This window comes from Candoia aspera, chromosome 13, assembly GCF_035149785.1.
Source record: "Candoia aspera isolate rCanAsp1 chromosome 13, rCanAsp1.hap2, whole genome shotgun sequence".
NCBI classification, from domain to species: Eukaryota; Metazoa; Chordata; class Lepidosauria; order Squamata; family Boidae; genus Candoia; species Candoia aspera.
In genome coordinates, this window is record NC_086165.1 from 8259178 (window position 1) to 8285812 (window position 26635).

A 26635-nucleotide genomic window follows, 5' to 3' on the forward strand; every position below is an offset into this window, starting at 1 on the left:
AACATCTTACCGTTGTTTAGTATCACTCTGAGAGATACAAACGGAAGAGTTCATGTTCCCGTACGAGGAAATAAAGGGGACCTATTGTTTCGCTAGTTTGCCACGGTTTCAGGGATGCGGCTCTTGACTTTAATATATCTATGGCGAAGCTTGGGAAACATTGGGAAAAGCGGCCAATAGGAAGTCATTTTCTATAGAGATAAATCAAGAGACTTATACGAGCAGTGTCAGAATAGAAGTTTGAGGCTCCTTAACCCTTTTTTTCTCCCCGCTAGCGTGAAAGCGACAGGGGCTCATTGAAAGAAAAATAGTTTTAGCACAGCTGTAACTGGGCGACAGGCACCAATTCAATACACTAAAGTCCATGAGATCTTTGTACGTTGTCCAGCATTCATCTGCATGGGAAGTCCAATCCCTCCCGTTTCCCCAGTCCTTTTTTAACTGTCCATGAAATCCTCTGCCTGTACCAGATGCAAATTGCTTTGATTTCAATGGGGCCAAGCTCCTGCTGTGTATAACAGCCTCCCCCTCCACCACCAACCCCGGTGCCTCTATCGTTGTATTACAGTTCCCATCACTCCCAGAGAATGTAACTTGGGGCTGTCCTGATTGAAGACAGTTTTACCAGGCGAAATTTCTTTGCAATTCATCAGTTTTTTTCCCCTAAAAGACAAACAGATGCACCTGTGCCATAATAAATGCATTCATTTTAAGAATGCAGGACTTGTTTTTAAGCAAAATAATGCAATATATCAAAGGTAAAAGTGTTGTGAGACTACCTAATAAACAATATGAGAATGAGTATCATATATTTGTTAATACCAGAATGAGTTTTAGTAGCCATTGGCCTTCCCAAAGGCTACTGAATATTCTAACTGGGCTGGCCAAAGAGCAAAATATTCATCTTCACAAAACCCAAATGATCAATTCAGCCTAGTTTCACAAGACTGATCAAGACAAATTATTTCCTCTGAGATTTATATGCTCTTCTTAGGAAAAGGTATTGAATAGCGAACACTTGCCTTAAATCAGTATTTTTCAGACTTGGCAACTTTAAGATGGGTGGACAGTTGTGGGAGTTGAAGTCCACACATCTTAAAGATGCCAAGTTTGAAAAAACACTGCCTTAAATGGCGTGCTGCACAAACCAAGAGCAGTCCTGAATTTGGCTTTTGTGCTGTCCATTTGGTGCGTGGGCTAAGAATCTTAGAAATCGTCCTCTTTCAAATTACGGACACACTCACACCTCAAATCCATCTCTCTGCGAAGAGAGCTCTCCCCTTCCCCCTGCCAAAATTTGGTAGATTGTCAGATGTTTTTGAATGACCCCTTTCCTTGACTTAGTGGCTGAATCTGGGAAACCTGGAGCAGGTAGGTGTCAATAGGTAAAGGTAAAGGTTTCCCTTGACGTAAAGTCCAGTCGTGTCCGACTCTAGGGGGCGGTGCTCATCTCCGTTTCTAAGCCTTGGAGCCGGCGTTGTCCATAGGACACTTCCGGGTCATGTGGCCAGTATGACTCACGGAACGCCGTTACCTTCCCGCCGAAGCGGTACCAATTAATCTACTCACATTTGCATGTTTTCGAACTGCTTGGTGTGCAGGAGCTGGGACGAGCAACGGGAGCTCACCCCGCCGCGCGGTTTCGAACCGCCGACCTTCCGATCGGCAGCTCAGCGGTTTAACCCGCAGCGCCACCGCGTCCCTAGGGCCGGCCAAATTACAAAGCCAAAGTAGCTTTGTCAGGGGTCAGCCCCTTGAGGTAGGTCAAATTAGGAAACAGACTCCACAAAGGCTATTGGAACTTTACCACTGCAGGGTATAACAGCAGCATCTTGAAAGCCTGACCGTTTCTCCCTGTCCCCTCTTGTACCCATGATAATCAAGGTAGGGCAATCTTGTGCTTCCTTCTTACCCTCTTCTCCATTTCAGGGGCTCAGCTGATATTTACATACCACTCTTGCATTCCTTCACAGCTATCTCAGAACTCCTCTACATCAGGTCCCCACGGCAGGTAATACGAGGAACGTGCTAAGGAATTCCAGATGACTGTTGCTCCTTTGAAAATACTCACATGGTTCTTGTTCTGTCAGATGCAGCCTTTTGACTGCTATTCGGATTTGGGAGGTAACCCACAGCCAATTGCACAAAATGATAAACCTAACTTATGGGAGGAAAAGACAACTCTACTGTGATAATAACAATGTCAAAAAATAGCATTTTAATAGTTTTATTATAATAATGACAGCATACAGTCTGGCTTTGTGATGCAAGTCCATTCATTTTGTTGTTCTTTTCAACAGAAATTTCAACCAGAATAGATGTTACAGTTTGTAGCATACAAATGGTATTATTTGTATCAAAAATATTAAAAGTTAACATTTGTAAACAGTCTTAAATGTAACCACATTCTTTGTAGTATAATATGGAAATATTCGAGGTTTCAAAAGTGGGTCCTAAAGACAATCAACAAAATATGAGGTTAATGATGAGGGTAAGTGCATACTTAAAATAGAAAGCAGTTCCTACCACTGCCAAAGAAGCTTTAGATTGAAAAAATGCAGAACAGTTTCACCTTTTGGGAAACCCGCGCAGTTTTATATTAAATCCTGAACCACTATTAACATGTACTGTGGTACACCTGCACCCTTAAATGTAAGCTGAATGAATGGAAGTTGTTCAGTCATAAAAATGACACTGCGTTGTACTTCCTGCCTTCCAAAGAAAAAGAAAAAGGATGCAACCCCCACACACAAACTGTTAAAGCATCAACATGTCACCTTTCTATCAGAATATTTCATTTCCTTTCTCACTTTCCCCTAAAATGGAGTGGGTTGCATACGTAAGGATATCTATTTCACCTTCCTTCACCCTTTTCCCAATTTGGCACCCTCTGGATTGGTCGAACTACAGTTCCTATCGCCCTCTGCCAACACAGCCTTTAAGGATGATATGAGTCATAGCCGCAGACGTCTGGAGGGCATCTGGTTGCGGAAGGCTGGTATACTAGCTAACTGTTGATTCCTCTTGCAGGTTAACAATCCCCACCAACCACCATGCCAATAAACCTAGAAAACAGGGAGAACAATTCACATCATATTAGGCACTAGGAAGTTAAGGACAAGTCCCGCTCCAGGGAGAACGTCCCTTGGATCCACTGTGACTCCAGGATGAGCTACAGAGCAAGCAACGGAAGATATACAACAGCAAGGCAAAGTCAATGTTCTCTTTTCTGATCTCAGAAATTGCACACTAATACCAAGAGCATATACTAGCGTACGGTACAAGCATCTCTCACGTTTGGCTATGTTAGCGTAGCACCACCAGTAGTAGTGACACTTAGAAAGTAAATCTGCCCAAGGACACATAATGCCACTAAGGAGTCTTGCATACAAGTACAAGATTGCAACTGTTTCTCTAAACAATACAAAAAGTTGCATCCAGTGATGGACACATCCAACTGTTAAAAAACAAAAACAAAATATATGCAACTGTTCATCAAAATGTGTTTGGAAACAGAGATCTGAAATTAAATAAAGCTGGTGTTTCCTCTGCGAATCCTATTCTATATACAAAATGGGTACAATTGCCCCTATTTTCTGTTACTGCTTATATTTCGTTGCCTTCCTCCTAACTTGCCCAAGGCCAGCCTCATGGGCTATATAGTTGCCATACAGTGTGAAATTGTCAAGCTGTAAATCAGTGGCAGGGATTTATAGTGGTAGTGCCTACGCAGGACAACGTTTCACAGCGACAGCTAAGCTCAGTTCATAACATTTGAAGGCATCCCATTAGTTCCAGCTGCTGTAAGGATTAAAAAAAACTTTATCATTTTAAGTGAATCAGATGGCCCCAAAAGAACACGTTGGAATTGTGGACCCATCCCAGTTTATCAAGCCCAAGAAATTTACAGGCCTTCAGGGTCTTTCTTCTTGACAAGTGGGAACAGCAGCAGGAACCAGAAACACAGTAAGGGGACAAAACATCACATTGTATCCAAACTGGGATTCCTAATTTATAGCTTCCCTACCAAACCAGAAACTTGGTTTGGACCCAATGGTAAGCGTTTGCTGGTTAGCAAGCAAGAGTAACTGGGCAGCATTTCTTATTACACTTGCTCCTGAGTAAATCTTATCTTCCATATTCTGGATTCATCTTTTTGTGCAAATGAGTCCATGTAACTATTTCAAAAGGAAGGATTCCCCTTACAAATTAGGAGGTGCATCACAATTGTCTAAGACAATGTATATTATGGGTCACACAAAATCTGGGTTGGCTCCAAGAGGGTTTTGCCAGTGTGATACATGGTAGGTCCCCTCCCAACAGCCATCAGTGTGCTTGTGCTTTGTCTCAGGGTTCCCTTGAAGCAGGAATAGCTGGCTGAGGAACTACCACTGAGAATGTCCTAGGATGCCACAGCATGCCAAGAGAATGCTGCACTTGGGCAGTTTCTCTGACTCAGCAGCCTAGCAGGGGGCAGGCATCAAGGTGAGCTGCAACAGTGTCTGATTGTGGCTGGACAGAATGTGTGAAATTTCTAGGAAATCTAACTGTAAGTCACAGGGTCTTTTCAACCCACACAAACAGGGCTTCTTAAGCACTGGTGGACCAGTACACTGTGTTACAGATCAGCAGCCATGGTTTGATATGCTGCAACTTATATATACATATATGTTCTCTCTCTCTCTCTCTCTTTTACACACACACACACAAACACACACACACACACACATAAATACCAAGTAGCAGAACCCAACACAATGCTGATGAAATAAGAAAAAATCTCTATAAATACATCCAGTCTGGACATAACAGAGCAAAGTGCGGACGTATCACGTTCTGCAAATTAATAGAAAAATAAGCTAGCCAGCTGCCAAGGCTGTAAGGTTTAAGGCACCCAGCACCATTTTTGCCAGCTTAGCTTGCCATGAAGAGGGAAACCAAGAAGCAGCAGCAGCAGCCCTTAAAATGGAATAATTGTCTTACAGCAAAAAATCGCCGTCTTCAGGAAAGCATTTTGAATAGTCAAAAATGGGGGGAAAAAAAGAAGTATCAGCCAGAGCAATGATGTACCATCACTGCAACACACATGGTGGATGAAGTAATCATTTCCCTTTGCTTTTTGAAGAATTCCCCCCACCCAATACACACACACACATTTAAAACATTGTTTTGATGCCCCAGTGCTTATATCAGAATTCCATATTTCCTACTAGATAATTTACTCCCTGGGAACTGAAAGAGTTTGCTCCCTTAACAGCAGCTGTTTACTCTGCCACCAATGTTAGTATTGGCATCGATCTGTCCAGAAGCCATCGCTCCCAACTCCTGAAACAAAAGGGAATTAAGGGAATTGAGCTCAGGACAGATGGGGCTAACAAGTTTTCAAATCGTGTGTTGGATACCAGGACTAGTAATATAACTTTATCAAATATATATAGAGAGAAATGGATGAGTGTGTATGTATATACGCACTCATCCGTTTGAACAAAAAAGAGGAATGCCAATTCCAGTCTTTTCCCTTCTATGCAAGTAAGAAGAAATCTCGGGGTTGCTGAATCCCAGGTGAAGCGGATGTCCTTCAAGGGGCTACGGAATCTCTGCTCCTTTGCACTTCGGCTGGCCAGAGGGTTTATTGGTGATCTCCTTCCACTCTTCGCTTGCGAACTGTCCAAACAGAAGAGATGGAGCAGAGGGACAAAAAGAGAAAATAGAGAGGTAAACTTTGGTGTCAATTCATCATGTTCCATTCAGTAGAAGGGAGGGTATTAATCAAAATAAATGGGGCACTGGGAGCTACACCCCAAAAGGAGAAAGAAATGGATGGAGCTGGGACAAAAAAACCCAAGTTAGATTGAGTTAAACTTTGAACAAAATTACAATTACAGGTCGTTCTCACTTAACGACCACAATTGGGACTGGAATTTCAGTTTCTAAGTGAAGCAGTCATTAATCAAATCCAACCCAATTTTATGACCTTTTTTTTGCAGTGGTCGTTAAGCAAATCACCATGGGCGTTAAGTGAACCATGTGGTCATTAAGTGAATCACGTGGTTCCCCATTAATTTTGCTTGCCAGAAGCCAGCTGGGAATGTTGAAAATGGTGATCCCATGACCACGGGATACTGCAAGGGTCATAAATGTGAACCGGTTGCCAAGCGCCCAAATCGTGATCATGTGACCGTGGGGATGCTGCGATGGTCATAAGAACGATGATCAGTTGCAAGTTGGGTTTTAGCACCGTTGTAAGTCCGAACCATCACTAAGTGAATGGTTGTTCACTTAGTGGACTGGCTGTAATATTTAAAATCAAAGAAAGGCACTGAAAAGCTCAAAATGAGTTACTACTTCTCCTCTTCACTATCCTTAAATGTTCCAATTCCGTGGTAACCTTCGCAGGGATTTGGGACAGCCGCACTGCACCTCTAGCCCAAGGAATCATCCTGCATCTGCACATTCTGCCTGCCCATACTCCACCACCCTGACATGCCCAACCACGACACAAGTAGCAGCTGAAACCTCTGCTGAACAGGACAGATTTCAAGAGCAAGCAACAGAAACAAACAGAAGGAAAATGCATGCAGGTCTGTGTGGGAGAAGCGTGCAGAGACACACGTAGGAGACCTTTTAAAAAGACCTTTCTCTCACAGCACTTGATGCCAAGTGAGCATCTGCAATAACCTCTTCAGAAGCTTCAGGATATTTGCAGAGATATCTACTCCCAGATGCCAGGCTAAGAAAGGAAGAAGAAAGGAAAAAGAGGAAAGTAATAGGGAGATTCCACAGTATTGAAATATTACAGCTGGAACTGGGAGATGCAGAGGGGAGAGAAGAAGAGCAGAATGGCTCTGATTTTCACATGCTGAACATTAAACAAAAAACAGAAACCAGATTATTCTGACTTCCAGTTCAGAACATTACAGTGTGGAAGACTTTCAGTCTCCTCACCCGAATGACCATCTTTCAGTTCATTAAGACAAGATGGGTGTGAACAGTTTGGCATGCCTGCGTAGCACCACTGCTCTTGCCATAGCTGTGAGCTGTAATTCAACCTGGAATGCTCTAACTGAGCATGATTTCTTACACGTCACCTGAACTGGGGAACTAAAGGGATCACTTTCAGAATGAACCTATATGTCTATATGGGTTTTCCAGAACACATTAAAACAGATACCACTCTTGGCTTAATTACTGCTTAAAAGAGTGAAAAGACTGTACATTTGCAAAACACCAATTCATATTGGGATTATTAATAACTAAACCAAGCCCCCTCATTCTTGATGGGACACCTTGATCACCTCCAGAGTCACGGGGTGAGATTCCCCTTTCAAGGGTTCTGCCATATCTAATCCAACCACGTGAAGAAAACAGGAGGACCACGTGGCCACGGACATGCTCCTCTCTGCCCCTCTGTTGCGCTTCCCATTTTCTTTATATGATAGGATTAGTAAGCCCCTGCCTGTATCTGTCGCTATAGATTTTAAGCATATGTCTTTCTCTATACATCCCATATACAGACGTGATGTATATTATGTTTTCTGGCTCTAAGGTCGTAACGAAGATTAAGAAACCGCCAGAAAATGGGAGAAAATATAATTTTCTCCTTCTCTGCTAAGACTGGGCCCTGCACTGAGGCGTTTGCTGCCACCAGGTGGGGCAATGGCCAGATGCTCAGAGGACTGTAAACGGGCGGGACCAATGGAGGAAGCTACCAACGGTTGCATATTGTAGTACGCTAAGCCCAAAAAGTAGCTGGCTCAAAACGCAGATTGCTGAGAGGATCTGAGGACAGGGGTGCAATTGTCTTTACTTTCTTGAATTGCCATCCTTTTCTTAGAAAAGCTAGCGCTCTTTCCAAGTGCTGAATGACCTGAGAAACAGAATGCTGGACCGAGCCAGGATTCCCTCTGACCTTCATAAGAAGATGACAATATTTAAGAAAAATCAATCAAATCAAAGAAGGAAGCAAACCATTCAGGAAACGGATTTTTTAAAAAATGTGTATGGTTTATTATCGCTGGCCCACCTGTACTAGAACGTTGAGTCTTAAGAGGTTCAGTATCACCTTTATCCCTTCTATGGCAAAGCCGGTCTTACCTAAATCGTTGTTCTTTGTGATCGCAGCCGCTGCCCTGGTGCGGGGTCCTTGCTGCATGAAGTGATACCCAAACTTAAGGATCTTGGTGTTTTCCTCAAGCACCTTGGCAATCTCCATTTCTACGGGCGTCCCCAGCTGCTGCCTCTGCCAGAAATCATCCAAGGTGGAGGTCAACAAATGCTGGTCTGTTACAAGAGAGTTGCTTGAAGCCGATGGGGTACATCAGCAATAGCAATGTTGGGACTGGGAGATCTGCTCCTACTTCGCTAAGGCAAATTGCACAGCTTACATGGCAAGAGGTTTTCATCTCCAAGGGCACAACGAGCGTCTTTTCAGATTGGAAACCAAGAGATGGTATATTAAACTCAAAGGCTTCGCCCCTCGTGCCGGGCCATCATATGGTTTGTTTGGTTTGGGCTTGGAGGATTTGTGAACCCAACCGGTGTGGTTCATATTAGGTTGAAAAACACTAAAAAAAGTGCTTTGGAACATTCAGGACTGCAAGTGCAGGCGGCCGCTTAAAGCAGCTGTATCTTTTTGCAGTGTAAGTTGGGGGGACCACAGCTGACTCCTTAAAGCAGCCTTGTCCTTAATATGCTTCTGAAAAAGTTGTAAAAGGGAGGTGCTAGTGCCTTGGATGGCCACTGTGGCATGAAGGAAGCACCACGTGCCCTCTGCCCACACCAAAGAGGGCCACGCAGACATCGACAGCAGGAAGGCAGGCAGGCTGGCTGACCGGTGGGATCTCCTGTGCTGGAAGGCATCATGACTATCGCAGAGACTATTGAAGAGACTTGCCACATGGGGGGAAGAAGGAGAGAGCGGGCAACAGGCATCCGCCTTACCCTCCTCGCCCCATAAAATCACTCCAGGATTCCTCTGAGTTCAGAAACAATTTCTCTTCTGGCCAAACCACAGCCAGTCCAAAACACTTTGCCCAACCTTCTAGAACCTTCTAGATTTATTTCGGATTTGAAATAAAGTCCACTTTCTAACTTGTTCCCCACCCCAACGAGAGTGAAGCCTTGAAGGAAAGAGGCTTCCACTTTTTTAATAGGGTAGGGAACAACAACCTCCTTGTGTTTCAAAAGCAATTCACCTGCAACAGGGCAGGAAAACATCTCTCAGAAATATCCTTGAGGAAGACCCTGTCTTACAACTTCAGTTTTAAACAAGGCTCAGTTGGCCCATGTTTTAGACCCTCAGCTATGTAAGAAGGAAGTGTTAATGTTACCTGGTTATCAATTTTGATCTCTGTCAGGGTTTCATTCTCTTTCAGGGCATCTACTAAGGCCAAGATGCCTGTCCCAGTAATGAAGTTGGATTCAACATTGAGGCAGTTCAGCATCTGGTTCACCCGCAGCATGTCTGCCAAAGCCTCGAGACACAAAAGAGCAGCAGTGAAGTTGGGACCTTACAGGATTCACAACAGAAGACAGCCATGCTTCCTTACATACAGCAGATGAGAGGAAGGAGCTGCCCACCAGCGGCATCTCTCAAAGCTAAAACTGGGATGCCCGGGGGCTGGCTTGGGATTTCTCTCCTACTGGTGCCTTCAATGGCTTCAAACATTACCTTGTTCCCCTGAGTGGGGCTGCTCCGCAAAGTTGGCTGGCTGAGACATTGCTAAAGCTGCCTCTTAGGCTTAAGTATTAGCCTATGTTTCATCAGCTGACTTTGTTCAAGCCAATCAAAATTCACCAGATGCTATAAAACTTTCACATCCATGACAACTCCTCAACCTGAGTGATTTGACCAATGGGAGAAACCCTTGGGGAGATTTGGCTGGACTCTTCTTGTTAAGAACCAATCACAGAAGTAGCTCACTACAGATAGTCCTTGCTTAACGACCATTCATTTAGTGACAGTTCGGACTTATGATGGTGCTAAAACCGACTTGTGGCCAGTCCTCGCGCTTATGACCGTCACAGTATCCCTGCAGTCATGTGATCACCATTTTCAACCTTCCCAGCCTGCTTCCAGCAAGCAAAATCAATGGGGAACCACATGATTCACCTAATGACCATGTGATTCGCTTAATGACCATGGTGATTCCCTTAATGACCACTGCAAAAAAGGTTATAAAATCAGGTCAGATTTGCTTACTGACTTCGCTTGGCAACCAAAATTCCAGTCCCCATTGTGGTCGTTAAGCAAGGACTATCTGTACAGTATCCTGGACCACATTCTGGGGCCTCCTCGTGTATCAAATCTGGTCCATCAGTTACAGTTCATCCCCAAGTATGGAAGAGGCCAGACAGATGTTGAAAACATCTTTAAAACACCTATATCAATGTGAAGATTAGGTGGATCTAAACAGCTGTGTGTTGAATGGGCTGGGCCTCCCTCCCCCACCTCCAGTGACCTCACGTGAAGACCAGGGCTATGACTGCCAGATCTGGCTCCTTGCTTACCACAGCAACGGGGTCATTGCTCCGAGTGGCTGCAAGGCTGAAGCTCTTCACATAGGTGTTTGCTTCCAGGGCCTTGGCAAATTCTTTGAGAGTCGGAATGGGAATGTTCTGGAAGTCAAGTAAAAAGGCAACCTTGTGAATACTGATTGAAACTCTGATTACAGTCAAGTGTCCTGCCTTCCTTTTAAATGGTGTGAAGAATCTGTATGTTTACAACTTCTGGTAGTCTCTTCCAACACGTGATGGCAGAGGACCAGGCCAGTGAACGTGGCCTCATTCTCACCCGCATCTAATTGCAGTTCTCTGAATTCTATAATCACAATGCTCTGCCCTAAAAGGATTCTTGTACTTGTTCTACTCAGTTCTTACCTTTATATTGTTCAGGTTTACTTCAACAAGGTGAGGATCATTATCTTTAACCCTCCGCAAACTCTCTTCCACATTTGTGGGGTTTGGTGGCTCATCAAAGACCGGGATTATCTTTTCACCTTTGACCACATCTGAATTAAGAGGTAAGAAACACGTCTCATAGGCACTCGTTGTATTTCTGTACAAGTAACGTCCCTGCTAAACCACACCTTCCTGCAACTAATGTATGATGGGACTCTACAACTAACACACAATCCTAGTTTTTCACGCTCCCTCATCATCGCATTACCGCCAACTCCAAAAAGAAAGCTTTGGCTCAACAGAAAGTTAATAGCTATTTAATAAACCATCTGCAAAAGGTATATATTGCTTTAAAAATAACCAATTTCTAAATCACACCCTGGGATAGATGGCCATTAGTTAAGTCAACAGGTATTTGACTGCATTAGAAAGTCTGTATCTGGCCTTAGGGCTGTAATAAACTTCACTTGATTTGATTTGATTTGCATTAGGAAGTCACTCTTTGCTGGAGTAGCTGACCTGAAGCTTCTTCACTGAAACTGCATGTTACGTCAGCCACTGCTCAATAAATGTTGATGTCATAATTAAGGCTGAGCTACGTTTCTGATTCAAAGGCAGAGAGAGACTTTGGCACACAGGAGGGTGTCCCCATAACCCCTTTCTGCAACTCCTTAAAGCACCAGCCACTTTTCCCAGGTTGTGGGGCATGATCCTGGGAAAAGGTGCTGAGGGTCCTCCCTCCATGCTCCAAAGCTCCTTTTTGCCTTCAAACCCAAAGCATGGCTCAGCCCTAAATGTTATATCCATGTTACTCAAAGCCAAGGAAATAGTCCAAAGCCCTTCCAGTCCAACCCTCAGTATTTCCTTTGAGATCACGATGCACAGTTCTAAGCCTACATGCCACAGACTCCCAGGACTTCCCCAAAAGTTGCCATCGAGCTAATTTTTAAATAGGCAGAACAGGGAAATTATTAAGTTCATGGAGGTAGCCCTATGAAGGGTATTTAATTAACTGGTTTTTTCATTCAGCTTCAGTTTAATCAAATGTTGGTTCTGGGTCATCTCTGTGCATCTCTTTAGGCTGGCTCCATCAGTGTTTTGGAGCTCAGCCCCCACTCTACAAAAAGCTGGGTGCTTCAACTTAAGACGTTCAGTGTGGACACTCACTTGTGAAACCTTCGTTGCTGACACCATTGCTGCTTCCCATGATGTCGTGCAGCTGAGAGCTGCTTATCAAGTTGTGCATTCCTAGGATAGCTGCAAGGTGAGAAAAGGGTGGGGTGGGGAGGGAGGCACAGGTTATAACTGCACTTTGTCTTTTCGTTTCCAACAAGGCACAACGTGGCAACCAAATTTCCCATTTCCCATGATTATTTTTGCTATCCTCAACATGCTGGAAAAGGTGGAAGGAAAGAGAAGAAGAGGACGACCAGCAGCAAGGAGATGGACTCAGTACAGGGCACCATTGGAAGTCTTGAAGGCCAGGTTAGGGACAGATCATCATGGAGAATATCTATGTGGTCGCTAAGAGTTGACCCCAACTCGATGGCATATAATCAGTTAATCAACATGAAGACCCAGCTCTCTTGAAAAGTCTATAATGCTGGGAAAGGAAAGAAGAGGATGACCAGCAGCAAGGGGGATGGACTCAATGGAAGAGCTGAAGAACCAGGTTAGGGACAGTCCGTCATGGAGAAAATCTATTTGTGTGGTTGCTAGGAGTCGACCGTGACTTGATGGCACATAATCAATCAACATGCATATCAATTTACTGGGAAATAAGGGGATAAGGCTCTGCCCCAAGCAGCTTTCAATCTAAAATTTAATATGGGGAAAAAAGAGAGGAAGAGGTAGAAGGTAAGAGCAGGGGAAGATGATGTGCCCATTCCAGTTACATGTATTTGGGGCATAGCTTTGGTAGACAAGGAAGATTCCATGCTTGTGTTTGTATAGAAAATTGGGATTGGAAGCCTGTTTACTTAGAACAAGGCAGGCTCTCATAGACGTTGGGATTCTTCTGGCCAGTGGAAGAGGGGAATAGAAAGGAAACGATCTTCATGCAGGTCCATTAGCTGCAGTCGCCTACATTTGATGAAGAATCTGCCAATGGATGTGCAAACATAGAAGTGGTGCTAATTTCATCCCCCACTTCCTTTTGCTATTTTCCAAAAGCCTACTATTCAAGCAACATCTCGCCTTTCATGAATATTTATACGCATGCATTTGATCTTCAATAAGCAAAATAATCAAGCAACTCCCCCGCCCCAAACAGAAAACCCCCAACCCACCATCTTAACACATCCTACAGACCTGCAAGGTCACAGAGTTCTGTGTCTGTAGCACTTGTCAATGCCTCCTCCAGTTCTGGATCAAGTGTCACTTTTTCTTCTGTGAAAGTTTGTACTGGCTTCTGTTTGGGGATGAAAACTTTTCCTGTTCAAAGGAAGACAAAGACGTGCAGTTTAGGACTGCCTCAGTGCTTGGCTCTGAACAGTTGACTCTGAAGCAGAAGTAACCTGGTATCTGCCGCTGTTTGGGGCTGAAGTTCCCATCAGCACCAAGCAACATTTCTAGCAGCCGAGTGCTTGAGACCTGATTTTGGATGGAAATCCTGGGCCTTGCAGTCCCCGCACAATGGAGGGTGCCAGGTTGGATAAAGTCAGCCTACAAGATGACCTTGCATGAATTAACATTTACTTCAGCCATTTACCAGAATGTCAAGTTAGGAGAAATAAAAAAATATCCTGAAAGAAAGCAATAATAAAGCGCTTCCACATTGTTTCAAGAAAACTACATGGACATGTCCATCAAGTGACCAGGAGTGAAGCTCAATTTGAAGGAAACCTTTATTATCAGAAAAAGTCTCTCAATGGTTTTGCATTTACACTCCTGTTCTGAATACATCCTTCCTCTCTTGTGAACATGTCTGTATTTTACAGAGCTCTTCAGGAGCCCTGCTCTGTGTTTCCCCAACATCTGAGACACAGGATGGGACTTTCTCTGTGGTGGCCCCAAGGTTATGGAGATTTACTCAGCTCTCTCCTTTGTGGGCTCTACAATCCCCCTTTCCCTCCTCCACACACACACTTCTTTATTTTCGCAAGGAGATGTGGTTTTCCATCACAGTCCAGCAGGAAACCAATGAAAACTGTAGCCTAAACAAAACACTTTTCTAAAAAAGGTCCTGGAGGGGAAAAATTGCTCCACTGATGCGCTTGCTTTCTTCCCCGGTCACTTTACCTCATTACTTCATTTGTCAAGAGCAACTTCAAGGATTCAGGGAAACTGGAAGAGGTTCAGAGGCTGGCCATGAGGCAAAAGAAGAGAGGCTGAAGGAATTAGGAACTAGCTTTGAGAAGATCCAGAAGAGGGAATTTTAAGAGCCCTCTTCAAATACAGTAGTAAGCACAGAGAGAAGGAGGCTATCATCTTAGAGGGTTTAAGAAGAAGGAGTCTGTCGGTGTTTCTCAACCTTAGCAACTTTAAGGCTGGCTGGGGAATTCTGGGAGTTGAAGTCCACATATCGTAGAGTTGCTAAAGTTGAGAAACACGGGTTTAAGTTATAGAAAGGCAAAACGGAATATTCCTAACAATAAGAATAGGTCAACAGTGGAAACAATTACACAGAACAGTGGTGGGCTCCCGTTCACTGGATGTGTTGGGTCAGGTGGACTCTTTATTTTGAATTTCTGTCCTGAGCAAAGGGTTGGTCTCCAAAAGCCTCTTCCAACTCTATAATTATACCACACATACACTTCCCAGAATAAAGCGTAAGTATATCTGTTTATATGTTTAAATCTAACCTTACTTAGATCTACCTGTGTTTAAATCTATGCTTATAAGTTACCTCTAAAAAGGGATTTTTTTTCCTGTATATATGTGTGTGCTCATGCATACACATGTCTAGGCACATATATCATTTTATAGGAAGACAGAATGTAGATAATTTAATTAATAACAAACTAGGCCTGGCTTAATATAGGAAGCACAATTGCTCAAACAGCTGCGGATTTCCTTTCCTAACTCCCTTCACCATCTGGTTTCTGTTTCTCTTACAGTTACTTGCACATCTTCACAAGCCTTGGCAAGCTCTAACCTGGATTGTTCAAGATAAAATGGTCAGAAAGAAAATTTTGCAGCATCTGGAATCTATTTCATCAACATTGCAATCAATGGAAGCCCGCAGAAGATGCCTTTCTTGGGAAAAAAATGAGTCATTGAGAGTTGGATGGCATGCAAGTTTAATCATTATTTAATAAATTTATTAAAAATGCACTTGGATTTGACAGAATAGATTCAAGATTCATCTTCACCCCACCCTTATTTTTATAACCTTGTGAAGACCGAGTGATTGCAATTAGCCAGTACTGGGCTCAATCCACGTGATTTTAAGACTGGAGTTGAAATTATTATTCTAAGCCACAATTTGTTTTAACAATGGCTGGTTGAACAAACCATGATTTGCTCAAACCATGAGGCTCATATAATGTCAACCCATCAATCACCATTTATAAATTATCATGGCAGGCTTTTTTCAGCACTTCAACCAAGTGGAAAGTGAACAAAATTATTGCTAGCCTACATCACATCTAAACTCTGTATTTCATGGTGCTCAATCTTTGATTGGTATACTTAGGATGGGAGCCAAGTAGAGTTTACAAGTTGGCCATGGCACAATTGAAGAAATTGAATTTTGAACAAAAAAAAAAAACGCCTCTAGATCAGTGTTTCTCAATCTCAGCAAGTTTAAGGTGTGTGGACTTCAACTTCCAGAATAGCCAGCATGCCGGCTGGGGAATTCTGGGAGTTGAAGTCCACACATCTTAAACTTGCTGAGATTGAGAAACATTGCTTTAGAACAAAGCAAGCATTCCTTATTGTTGGTCCACTAATCAGACTTTCCTGCTTTTCATCTAAACTCACAAATAACTATTCTATTGACTCCAAATACTGTTACTAGCAATAGCAAACCTTTATTATTTTTTAATAGAATAGAATAGTAAAATATTTTGTCAGCTCTGCTTGGGAGCAACTTCTTCAGAGACTGGAGGACTTGTTTCCAAGTGAACCAGACACCACAGGGCTACCCTCATCTGAACCACATTTAAACCCAAGCTGAGCTGTCTTTTTCTTCCAGATGCTGTGATCAACCTCCCGAGGATGTGATGTAGCTCCTCCCTCTGCAGAATGGGGCATACCCGGAACACAAGTTTGTTTTACCAAAGCTAACAAGATTCCTCTTGTTTGGACCTCACCTCTGCTAGTCTTCAGAGAAAAGTTAAGATTCCTTTCCAGGTAATGAGCAAATACTTTAAAGAAAAATCTTAAGCTTATTGTTTGCTCACTCGAAGGGTAAAAAAAATCCCTCTAGGGCCTTTGGAAATAATGACTTAACAGTTGGCGGAAGTCCAAAAAGCTCTCGCAGATTCTTCCTCCTTGACGCACCACCAACACAAACATTGCCCGGAGAACACATCTGCACATGTGTTCATAAAAGCCATGGAAGTTCTGATGATGATTTGGGAACCCTAACTTTATTTACTGAGGAAACTGCTCAAAGAAGCAAGAACCAGTTTTGCTTGTTTTGAAAACCAGGAGAATGCATCCAGACCGCCCCAATGCTTATGCATCGAGGATCACTTGAACGCAATGAATGGCATCAAGACAATGGAGAATGAGATTCAAAGTATTAAGCAGCGGAGCTCTCCCCTGCACAAATTAGCATTTGCTAAACAAGCTGTTCTAGCTTGTTCCATATATTGTGTTAAACCATAAATCATGCCTTATAAACCTGTTAGCTGGTTTCATGCGACATGCTAAGCTCAGATCAAATCACATTATCCACCCAATCAGAAATAAGGAGGAAATGAAATAAAATTCAGCAACGAGAGGCCCAATTCATGGTTTAGCCAGACTGTCAGACTGAAGCCATCATAATATTCTATCCTACTACTCAATAGTTGAGATAATGAACCAGTAGTTCTCTATTTATTATGAGGCCCACCAGTTCCAGCCAATATGTCTAGTGATTAAGGATGGGAGCTGTAGTTTAAGTCTTCTGCAAGCCTATAGGACCTCCATCCCATTTTATAAGCATGCATGTATAAGGCTTTGGAACATTCCTAGAACATTTCCTTCTTTACTCTTAAGAAAGATCACAAGCTTTGAACTAGAGATACTAATGGAGCTTCACTAAGCAGAGATGAACTCTGCCCTCCCACCCGGACCAATGTGGTGGCATTAATGGTGCCTTCCTGATGTGTTGATTGGCCAGGGAATTATTGGAGTTGGACTCCAACACCTCTGGAGCATACCAGGTTGGAGAAAGGTGATCTCAAGGTTAGTTCATAAGGGATTGGCTGGAGCTGTGGAACAAAGCAGATATTATTTCGGGAGACAGGGCACCACTACACTGCATCAGCAGCAGCCACTGATCCACTTCCATTCCAGGCGAGTCTGGGCACATCCTTAATGACAAACAATTAAGCAAGGCAGTTCCATCCATCATCACAGGCCAAGTCAAATCTCCTGTATTGCTTCGGGAGCAACTAAGCTGCTCCAGACCAGTTGCATCATAGGACTACCCTACCTATCTAAAAGTTGCAGTATCAGAGGAACATGGGAAGCTGCTTTCTGTTGTATCAGACACGGTCCATCGAAGCTAGTATTACCAACATGGACCAGCAGAGTCCGACTGGGGTCTCAGGCCAGTTTTCGACATACCATTTGAGAATTCACAGACCTCCAGCCACAAAGCTGCCCTTGTCAGTCCAATGAAATTTACATCATAAATGTCATTTTGTGAAAGGAAACTCTGTTACATCAGCTCCCTTTGCAAGCTACAGTGGTTCATTGTTCTTTTCACCCGAACTGGAACAGGAGGAAAAAACTATCAAGCTACTGCATAGCAATGATGGATTTTTTAAAAAAGTGCTTGAACTTTTGGAAAGATGACATTTTTTGCTCACCCCCTTTTTAAACTCCAAGGAAGCTTGCTGTACACACTTTACCCGCTCCATTTCTATTACCACAACCCGATGCATGCTTGTTCAGAACCCATGGGGCTTACCCCCTAGTACAGCTTTTCCCAACTACTGGAGTTAAGGGATTGGGCTGGATGAGGAGTTCACTCATCCATGGAGGGACTTTCTCTCACTGATTCTCTCAGCTTCACAGGGCTGTTGTTGTGGGAGTAAACTGGAGGTAGATGTATCCTGCCTGGAACTCACAGAGGAAAGGCAAGATATACCTGAAATAAGCATTCATGCTTTGTAGGTTAAGTGTGATTGTGTGGGGAACTCACCCCTGTGGCTTGTTAATTATGGTTGGTGGCTTACTATGGGGTGCCCATCCAGGTGATGGTGGCTTAATAAACACAGAATGGTTCAACATGATATATGAATCCAGTCTGTGAGTTGGAGTAGAGAGAAAGGAAGCGGAGCATGGACAAGCCAGGGGAAGCAATTACCTTTCTTTTCTCCTGTGTAAGGCACAACGTCCTCAACGTCTTTATGCTCCAGTGCTTGTTTCTCCAAAAATGAAAGAAGCTTCTCTCGGTCAAAAGGCCCACAGGGTTTTTTCAAAGTCTGGTCCTTTTGCCGGAAACCTGCTGGCAACAGCGCGTTCTGCCAAACGAAAGGAACAAATGAATCCTTTTGCACTCACACAGACAGTGAACCAAATGACAAGCCTTACACTGAGGCTGTTCAATATAAAGCCCAAACGTGTCCTGAGAATGAATTAAAAGAAGCAGCTTTTGTACATAGGAAACATGTTCTACCCATTTTCATTGACAGGACAGAAGAGGCACTCATGAAATGTTACAAGTGGTCCTCACTTAACAACCATTCGTTTAATGATGGTTCAGACTTACGACGGTGCTGAAAAAACTGACTTGTGATCGGTCCTCACACTTACGGCCGTTGCGGTGTCCCTGTGGTCCCATGATCACAATTTGGGCGCTTGGCAACTGGTTCACATTTATGACCGTCGCAGCATCCCACGGTTACATGATCACCATTTTCTACCTTCCTGGCTGGCTTCTAGCAAGCAAAATCAATGGGGAACCATGTGATTCGCTTAATGACCATGTGGTTTGCTTAATGTCCACTGTGATTTGCTTAATGACCACCACAAAAAGCATCATAAAATCAGGTTGGATTGGCTTAAAGACCGCTTCACTTAGCAACCAAATTCTGGTCCTAATTGTGGTCGTTAAGCAGGACTACCTGTATGCCATTCCTGGAAGATGAAAAATTCTATCACCAAATGAGTCCTTAGCCTTCTTCCTTATCCCCCCCACAGCTGCTTTCAAGCAATTCCTTTCAATCTGGAGCCTTATTGCTCAGCAGTCTCCTAAAGAGAGAAAAAGGGAGAGAGAAAAAATTGAAAAAAAAAAAGGAAAAAAGAAAGAGTGGAAGACAGAGAGAGAAGGGATCAAAGAGAGAGAGAACAAGTAGGGAGATCCATCACATCTGACTCAGACCCTGCAAATTCCCCTCTGGGGTTTTTTTTTGTATGCACACACAATTAACAAAACAATCCCTAATCTTAAAAAAAATAGAAAAGAGATAACTTCAAACAAACTAAAAATACAAACTAACAAAGAAAAGAACTACCTTATATTTTATATTTGTCAACGGTCACTAGTTTACTAATGGATTCACTACTCTAACATTAACAGTACAAAATATTATTGTAAAATATCACAAAACCTCTGCCATAATAATACATATTGCTGCATCCTTTGATTAGTTGAAAAGACTGCATTTTCCAAAAGGGATAGATCACAGATTTTCAACAACCATTCCTTGACATCTAGAATATCATATTTCTAATTTCCTGATAAACAGTCAAATTCCAAAGCTTTGGTATATAGTTCAACATTACATTAACATCTTTAACATCTAAATATTTTTTCCCATAAATCTACTTATATATATTAATACACTACTCCCAAAAGATACCATTCCTATGCTGGCTGGAGAATTCTGGGAATTGAAGTCCACACAGCTCAAAGTTGCCAAAGTTGAGAAACACTGCCTTGTGCTATCAGATAGGAAAAAAAAGGCTCCACATCCTGGGACAGGAAGCAAAACAAACACAGATCGCAGAACACAAAAACAACCTTACTTGAAGAGAACAACGGCCTGTCACGTCCAGTGTACAGTTTCCCAGAGTGGCAAGCAAGATGCCTTTGGAAAGCCCGCAAGCGGATTTAGACAAACTAAATGGAAACACACACACACAAACACACTCTTGCTATACTGAAAAAAACCAACCAACCACATTTCATCAAATAGAACAAGTGGTCTTCCCTGGAGGATAATAAAAAGCTAAATTAAATTTGGCTGAATTTTCTGATAGGCTTTATCCTATCCATTCTGCCTATAGTGATCAACAGATCCCTCTTAGTATTGAACTTTCTCACTCTACATCAGGGTTTCTCAACCAGGGTTCCGCGAGAGGTCACCAGGGGTTCCCTGGGAGATCACGATTTATTTTAAAAAATATTTCAAATTCATGCAACTTCACATTAAAGAGGTAGGTTTCATTCTTTATTTTTAGTTTAAGAACGCTGTTAATACATAGATACAGGCCTACATGTGAAACAAATATAGTAATTTGGTAACTTCTGGCCTAGATTTGAGCCTGAATGTGCAGGAGTTCCCTGAGGCCTGAAAAATATTTCAAGGGTTCCTCCAGGGTGAAAAAGTTGAGAAAGGCTGCTCTACATGATGGGTAGGGAATCTGCAGACCTCCAGATGTTGCTGAACCATAGCTCCCAACAGACAACATGGCCAACGGTGAGAAACACTGGGAGTTGTAGTTCAACCATACTCAAGAGACCACAAGTTTCCCTGCCTTACAGAACAACCTTTAAAGCAGCATCAGCAAGCTATGGAAAAGCTAAAAGAACATCGGGGCCATAGGTACAGACCTCTGGATCAAGGTCATCCAGGACGGTTTCCAGTTGCTTCAGTTCTTCTTCAGACAACTTGCCCAAGATTTCATCTTCATCAAGTTCCTTGTATTTCTCCAAGTCTTTCCGGAAAGGGAGTGCCATAACTCTGGCAGAGGAATGTTGAGTAGCTTGTCAAATGGATAGCAAGACCAAGGCCTTAGCTTGTGTTTTTACCTGGAATGATAAAAAGGCAAAAAAATGTACTCAAAGCCTTGGAAGTCTTGCAACGAGCTCTCTAGTGGGGCCCACCAGCCGAACACAATTCACTTGAGCGACACATCTGAGGATGCAGGGAAAAACATCTACAGTTGTTTTACTGCTATACTGATGACTAAGATGATGCTCTCCAGTGTCCCCTAGAGGTGTACACTCTTCATAACTAAAACAGGAAAGGAGCTCCAGGTTGAGCATGGGAATGCTCATTATATCTGTCAGCAGCTGCTCCTTTTCCTGGGCTCCCTGCCTCCCTTAACGCCGCCTTAATTTGAACACAATTTTTCCTGTGACTGTGCACCAGGAAAAGGCATGGTTTATCGAAGAAACCACCAACAGGTAAACTGATGCCAAATTCCACAGCACCTTTCCTGCTCTGGATCCAAACACTGCACAACTTGCTTTCCCCCAACCTGGTACCTTCTAGATCAGCGTTTTTCAACCATGACAACTATAAGATGTATGGACTTCATCTCCCAGAATTCCCTAGCCAGCACGTGTCCTAGATGAATGTTAATAAATTGTACCAGAGAGGAAAAGGAAATGAGGAACAGGAGAAAAGGAAAAAATGATGTTTGGAACAAAGGTAAACTCTTTATCTGAAAAGATGACTGCTTTTAAATAATTTTCAGAGCTGGTTGGAAGGATAAGTCTCCAATCCTTTCCAAAGTATGGCTTCCAAAAAAAAGGTTAGATGGATTAGTTTATTTCTAGTTTGTGTCAGTTTCACCTACATTCATTAATAACTCTGTTCTTTTTTTCTGTAAAGTGTTTTGGGTAAAAAAACACAGCTAGCTACATTATTTTAGTACACATTTTACCCTAAGTTACTCATTTTTCGCATGCCCAGTTACATTATTTTAGAACTGTACCACACAACCCTGAGAGAAGTGAAAAGAAGCAGAAAATAGTCCTCTTTTTGAGTTTGGGCCCACGACAAGAAAACACTTACAAATTCCCATTTCTGAGCTTAAAAGGAGAAAATGCATAAGGCCATCTCTTTATTCCCTACAGTCGTATTACTCCAATTATAAAGGACCAACATTAGTTTAGGTCAGTAATGGAAAATGTAAAATTCAGTGTTGAAACACCAAGAGAGTAGGGGGAAAACAGAGGCAAAGGATTTACTGGTCTTAAGAACTACACTGAAACTGAACTCCCGGACTTATTTGGGTATATAAAGACCATTTCTTTCATTAAGGTCACCTTCACAGCTTTAACACAGAGTTTGCACACAGGCAACTTCAGCTACACACAAAGCACAAATCATGAGTAGCAATGGCAACGCTATTTTCTGCAGAGTTGTTGGCCTTCCAAGCTTAACTACCTGCGTTGCTACTAAGAGATAATCTTAACAAGCATCTCTTTGCCAGGTGTTGCTAGAAACGCTTGGAGCAAGATGGGCTAACTGCTTGTGAGGGGTACAGGTGGTCCCCAAAACACAGGAGAGGAAACACAAGAACAATGCTCCTGCTGGCAGGCCCAACGTTCCTGGTTTAATCCTTGATCTATCCAGCTGAAATAGGATCAGGTGAGAAATGGCACCGAGAACCAGGAGGATGGCTGCCAGTCAGCAGAGACTCTGTTAAACAGACAAGGAGTTCACATATCCCGCCAAGACATGGTTTGCTCAGCGTAACAGTATGGCTGTATTCCCTTTATCCCATTTGCTAGGATCATGTTTTCCTGTTCTGGCCGTAGATGCTGGGGATTGTAGGGTGTCACGGTTGGGAAGACAGCATGTTACTTGCGTGCCCTTTGCTATTGCCGTTTTTCTTTCCCCACTGCCCCACACAAGCATTAAAAAGGATTTCAACCACTGCTAGCAAATGCTTTATCATGTTCCTGTTGAGTATAGAAATCTGCCAGCTGTTTCTGCATCTGTCACTGCCAAGTCCAAACCTTCCTCCTGCTCCACTTCCCTTACAGACCCTATTGAGTTCCAGTGTTTACTTTCAAGGCACAGTCCAGCTGCTTGATCTCACTGCGCAGCTCATTAGACCAGTGTTTCTCAGTCTCGGCAACTTAAGATGTGTGGACTTCAACTCCCAGAATTCCCCAGCCAGCCTTGCTGGCTGGGGAATTCTGGGAGCTGAAGTCCACACATCTTAAAGGTGCCAAAGTTGAGAAACACTGCATTAGACAATGTGCTGTTTGAGCTCAGGGGATGTTCAGGGATGGGGAACTGAGAGATTACTGAACCATTAATTCCCAGCAGCTCCAGGCAACATTGCCAATGGAGGGGGAAGTTGGCCCTCTAGTTCAGCCACCCCAGAATGTCCTCATGCTGGAAAGCACATGCCTCCTATCAACCTTCTCCAATTTGGCTCTCTCCCAACATTCAGCTGTACTTCCTGTTATCCTAGCCAGGGATTATGCAGATTATAGTCCAATACCTCTGGAGAGTGTCAGGAGGGAAAAGGATGTTGGGTAGGATAGCCAGGCAAGTCTTTGGCTGCAAAATTCCAGTTGACACCATAACCAACTCTAAGTTCCAGAGGAACACCCTGAGATATGCCTGGCGCTCTTTGGAACAACCATGAAACGCTTCACATTCTGCGATTCACCAGCCCCTGGAACATTCTGGTGAGGGTTTGAAAAGCAGGGAAGCATCCTCATCTTGCACAGCAAGCTGGCCAGACTTCCTAGGCCTTGCACACATATGGTTCTTCCCCTCTTTCCTGATCCTGCTGTTCACTTCAAGCCAGTATCTCAAAGGAAAATGGCCTCTTGCGGTTAATAGCCGTGGCATCACCATTAGCTGACAAGCCCTGCATGTCTGTGCCAAGTCCCCATTGTGGATGTTCCTCTCCCCTCGATCACTAGTGGAACTGTTTATAATCACAGGAGATCACAGTACCGATGGGCGGGTTGATGCACCACGGGAAAGGCCTTTCAACGGCGGGTTCGGATACACACAGAGACCAGTTCTGTTCCCTTCAATGACCAAGGGTTGCCAGCGGGCTGTTTACTTAAGCCAGACTAAAGAAAACTCTCCGTTATACATTGAGCTGGCTCAGTGTGCAAAATTGTGACTCGTGGGCAAATTTAGCACCTCTGACTGGTTCTACAGAACGGGGCTCTGGAAATTCTCCAGAAGAAAAAGAAGAGATGGCAGCATCTGCCCTACAACAAAGCCTGCCATGTAGTCCCTCTGCTTCCCTTCTTCCCTTGCATTAATCTCTCTTTGGTGTTGGCGTATTGCTGGCCAAATTGAGAGAGAAAGGGTTGGCTGGCTGGCTTTGTGGAAATGCGTGCCATGCTGAGATGCAACCACCTACCAACTAGTCAGGGCATGCTCTGCTTTGCAAATTCCCATGTATAAAATTATCTTGAGATAATTAAGTTCCTAAGCCAGACTCTAAGTCTGGCTTCTAGATAAATATGCAACGATCCAGCCTGGCTACAACCTCAGACTCTCCTCTTTCCCCACATTTGGTTGGACTCACCAGTGGACTGTTTGTTGTGAGCACTGCAGCCTGACTCTAGGCCTAATTAGCCTGGCTTAATTATAAATAGAACAAACGGCACATCTGGCTGATAAGCAGGGGCAGATTTGATTAGTACTTGGATGAGAGGCCACTAGGAAATGCCAGGACTGGGAAATTACTATAAATAAAAAACAAAAACACCCTCCAAGGTAGCAGTGGCAAACCGTTTCCATATTTTGCCAAGAAAACAAAGAAGTCTCATTTTTAGAGATAGAAATACATGAAGGAATTACTTTTGCCAATAGGAAAAGTAGGAAGATACTTTTAGAGACATGTGGCTCACTTTTCTATTACGCTTTGCCTGCTTTTGAAAGTGCTGTTTTATGGTCTCAGTGTCACCGATCTGTAAAATGGGTACAAAGCTTTCCAGAACTCTGCCCTGATTGGCAAAGATTCTTCAAGCCCTCAGGCAAATTCCTGGCATAAAACCAACCTTTTTAATCCCTCATCTGCACAGAGCACATCTGTGATAAATGCAGGCAGCAAAGCCAACCTTCCTGATTTAAAATCTACACGAATACATTAGCAAAGGGATGCAAAATGCATGTACCCAGGACCCTTTGACCTGGAGCACTCTCAAGGCCTCAAGGAGGTTATCAAGAACGGCAAGTTGCAATGTTTGAGTTTTGTTTTGTTTTCCATTCCAAATACCTTTGAAGAGGAGGGTTGGTGTGTAAGTCGACTAAAGGTCCCATTACTCATCTTTTGAAATAGAAAATGACCTCAGAGGAAAATAAATGGGAGCTAATCTGGGCCAGCATGCTACAAAATGTACACTTTACCATTATTTCTAGCACACATCTTCCGCTAATCAGTCTCCGGATGAACCTTTCCTAAAGAAGGGAGGGTCTGACAGGCTGAGGTTTATCAGTTTTCCACCATCAATCAGAGACTTGAAACTGGGCCAGTAGTTCAGGAAGACTAATCGTAAGGTTGTTTTTTTTTTCCTCCTTAGAATCTTACAGTGAGAGAAAAGTTAACTTTTCTCTTCACTCCTGGACTGTGAATGGTCCAACAAAGTTCTCTGCATCATCATTACCATTAACATATGTGGGACCACACCAAAGCATAATAGCACGGAGGGTCGTGATCCAGAGTGAACCTTTTTTAATGGACTCCATTGCTTGCTTTCCTTTTTCCCCCCATTCAATCGCATCTGATTCTTGGAGACTGCCTGGACAAGTTCCTGCAGTTTTCTGGGAAAGGTTTTTCAGAAGTAGTTTGCCATTGCCTGCTTCCTAGGGCTGAGAGAGGGGCACTGGCCCAGAGTTACCCAGCTGGATTTGTGCCTAAAGCAGGACTAGAACTCAGAGCCTCCCGGTTTCTAGCCTGATGCCTTCACTACGACACCACAAGCTGGCTCTCGCTGGCTTCCCTAGCCAGCCAGAAATCTGTGGGCAGTTGTGCAAACCTGTTCTGTAGGCGTATCTATTGTCACTTCGGGTTTGACTTTTTACCATATGCCTAAGGCAGTCCTGTTTTGATGAATAATGGGTTTGTTATATTGTCCGCCTGCCTGTTTTAAACAGGTTTTATGAGTTATCTTGCTGTATTTCTGTGCGGAAAGGTGGGATAGAAAATTATTGGTTGTTCAGGCAGGAATTTATCCTCTTGCATGCCAAAAAACCCACCAGACATATTGACAACAGTGCAAAAAATGCAATGTGACTCCTCTCTTGCAAAGGCAAAACCCAGGAGGGTTCTGCTGCCTGTTCCTTAGAACTGGAGTCTCCGGGAGTTGGAATCCAGGATTGCCCACTTGTAGATTTGGGTCAGCTACTAAGATGCAGCCCCAGCCTTTAAACCTACATGCCATGCTATATGCTTGGGTCTTCCTTTCAGGGACCACACGTCCTTTATTTCAGAAAGCTGTCCTTTAGATGTATTTATTTTTCAAAAACTCACTTTTGTCCTTTATTTTGGTCATTTAACTTTTACCATACAAACGGTACCACTTAATGTGCAATCTTCCACTTCATGTGAAAAGTATGGCAATTGAATTGTCTTTTTAAAATAAATTTACGTATACCGTTTTGGGTAAAGTTTTTCTTGGTTTTGCTCTTGAGTT

At 43.3% G+C, this 26635-nt stretch overlaps 1 protein-coding gene across 5 annotated transcripts in view; it reads right to left on the reverse strand.

The window, feature by feature from the left end:
• The window catches only part of LOC134504811 (tropomodulin-3-like), a 117235-nt gene that overhangs the window by 44825 nt on the left and 45775 nt on the right, over positions 1-26635 (reverse strand). For 3 of the 5 annotated variants that reach the window (XM_063314199.1, XM_063314201.1, XM_063314202.1), the window contains 9 exons: positions 20840-21037; positions 18368-18524; positions 13210-13332; positions 12067-12156; positions 10879-11009; positions 10510-10617; positions 9330-9473; positions 8095-8239; positions 2212-5664 (listed from right to left, as the gene is read on the reverse strand). In XM_063314199.1, coding sequence (XP_063170269.1) covers positions 5630-5664; positions 8095-8239; positions 9330-9473; positions 10510-10617; positions 10879-11009; positions 12067-12156; positions 13210-13332; positions 18368-18524; positions 20840-20965 — 1059 coding nt within the window. In that variant the 5' untranslated portion in view covers positions 20966-21037 and the 3' untranslated portion in view covers positions 2212-5629. Of the gene's footprint in view, positions 1-2211; positions 5665-8094; positions 8240-9329; positions 9474-10509; positions 10618-10878; positions 11010-12066; positions 12157-13209; positions 13333-18367; positions 18525-20839; positions 21038-26635 lie in introns of those variants that run through there. The other 2 variants (XR_010068684.1, XM_063314200.1) reach the window with 2 other exon arrangements.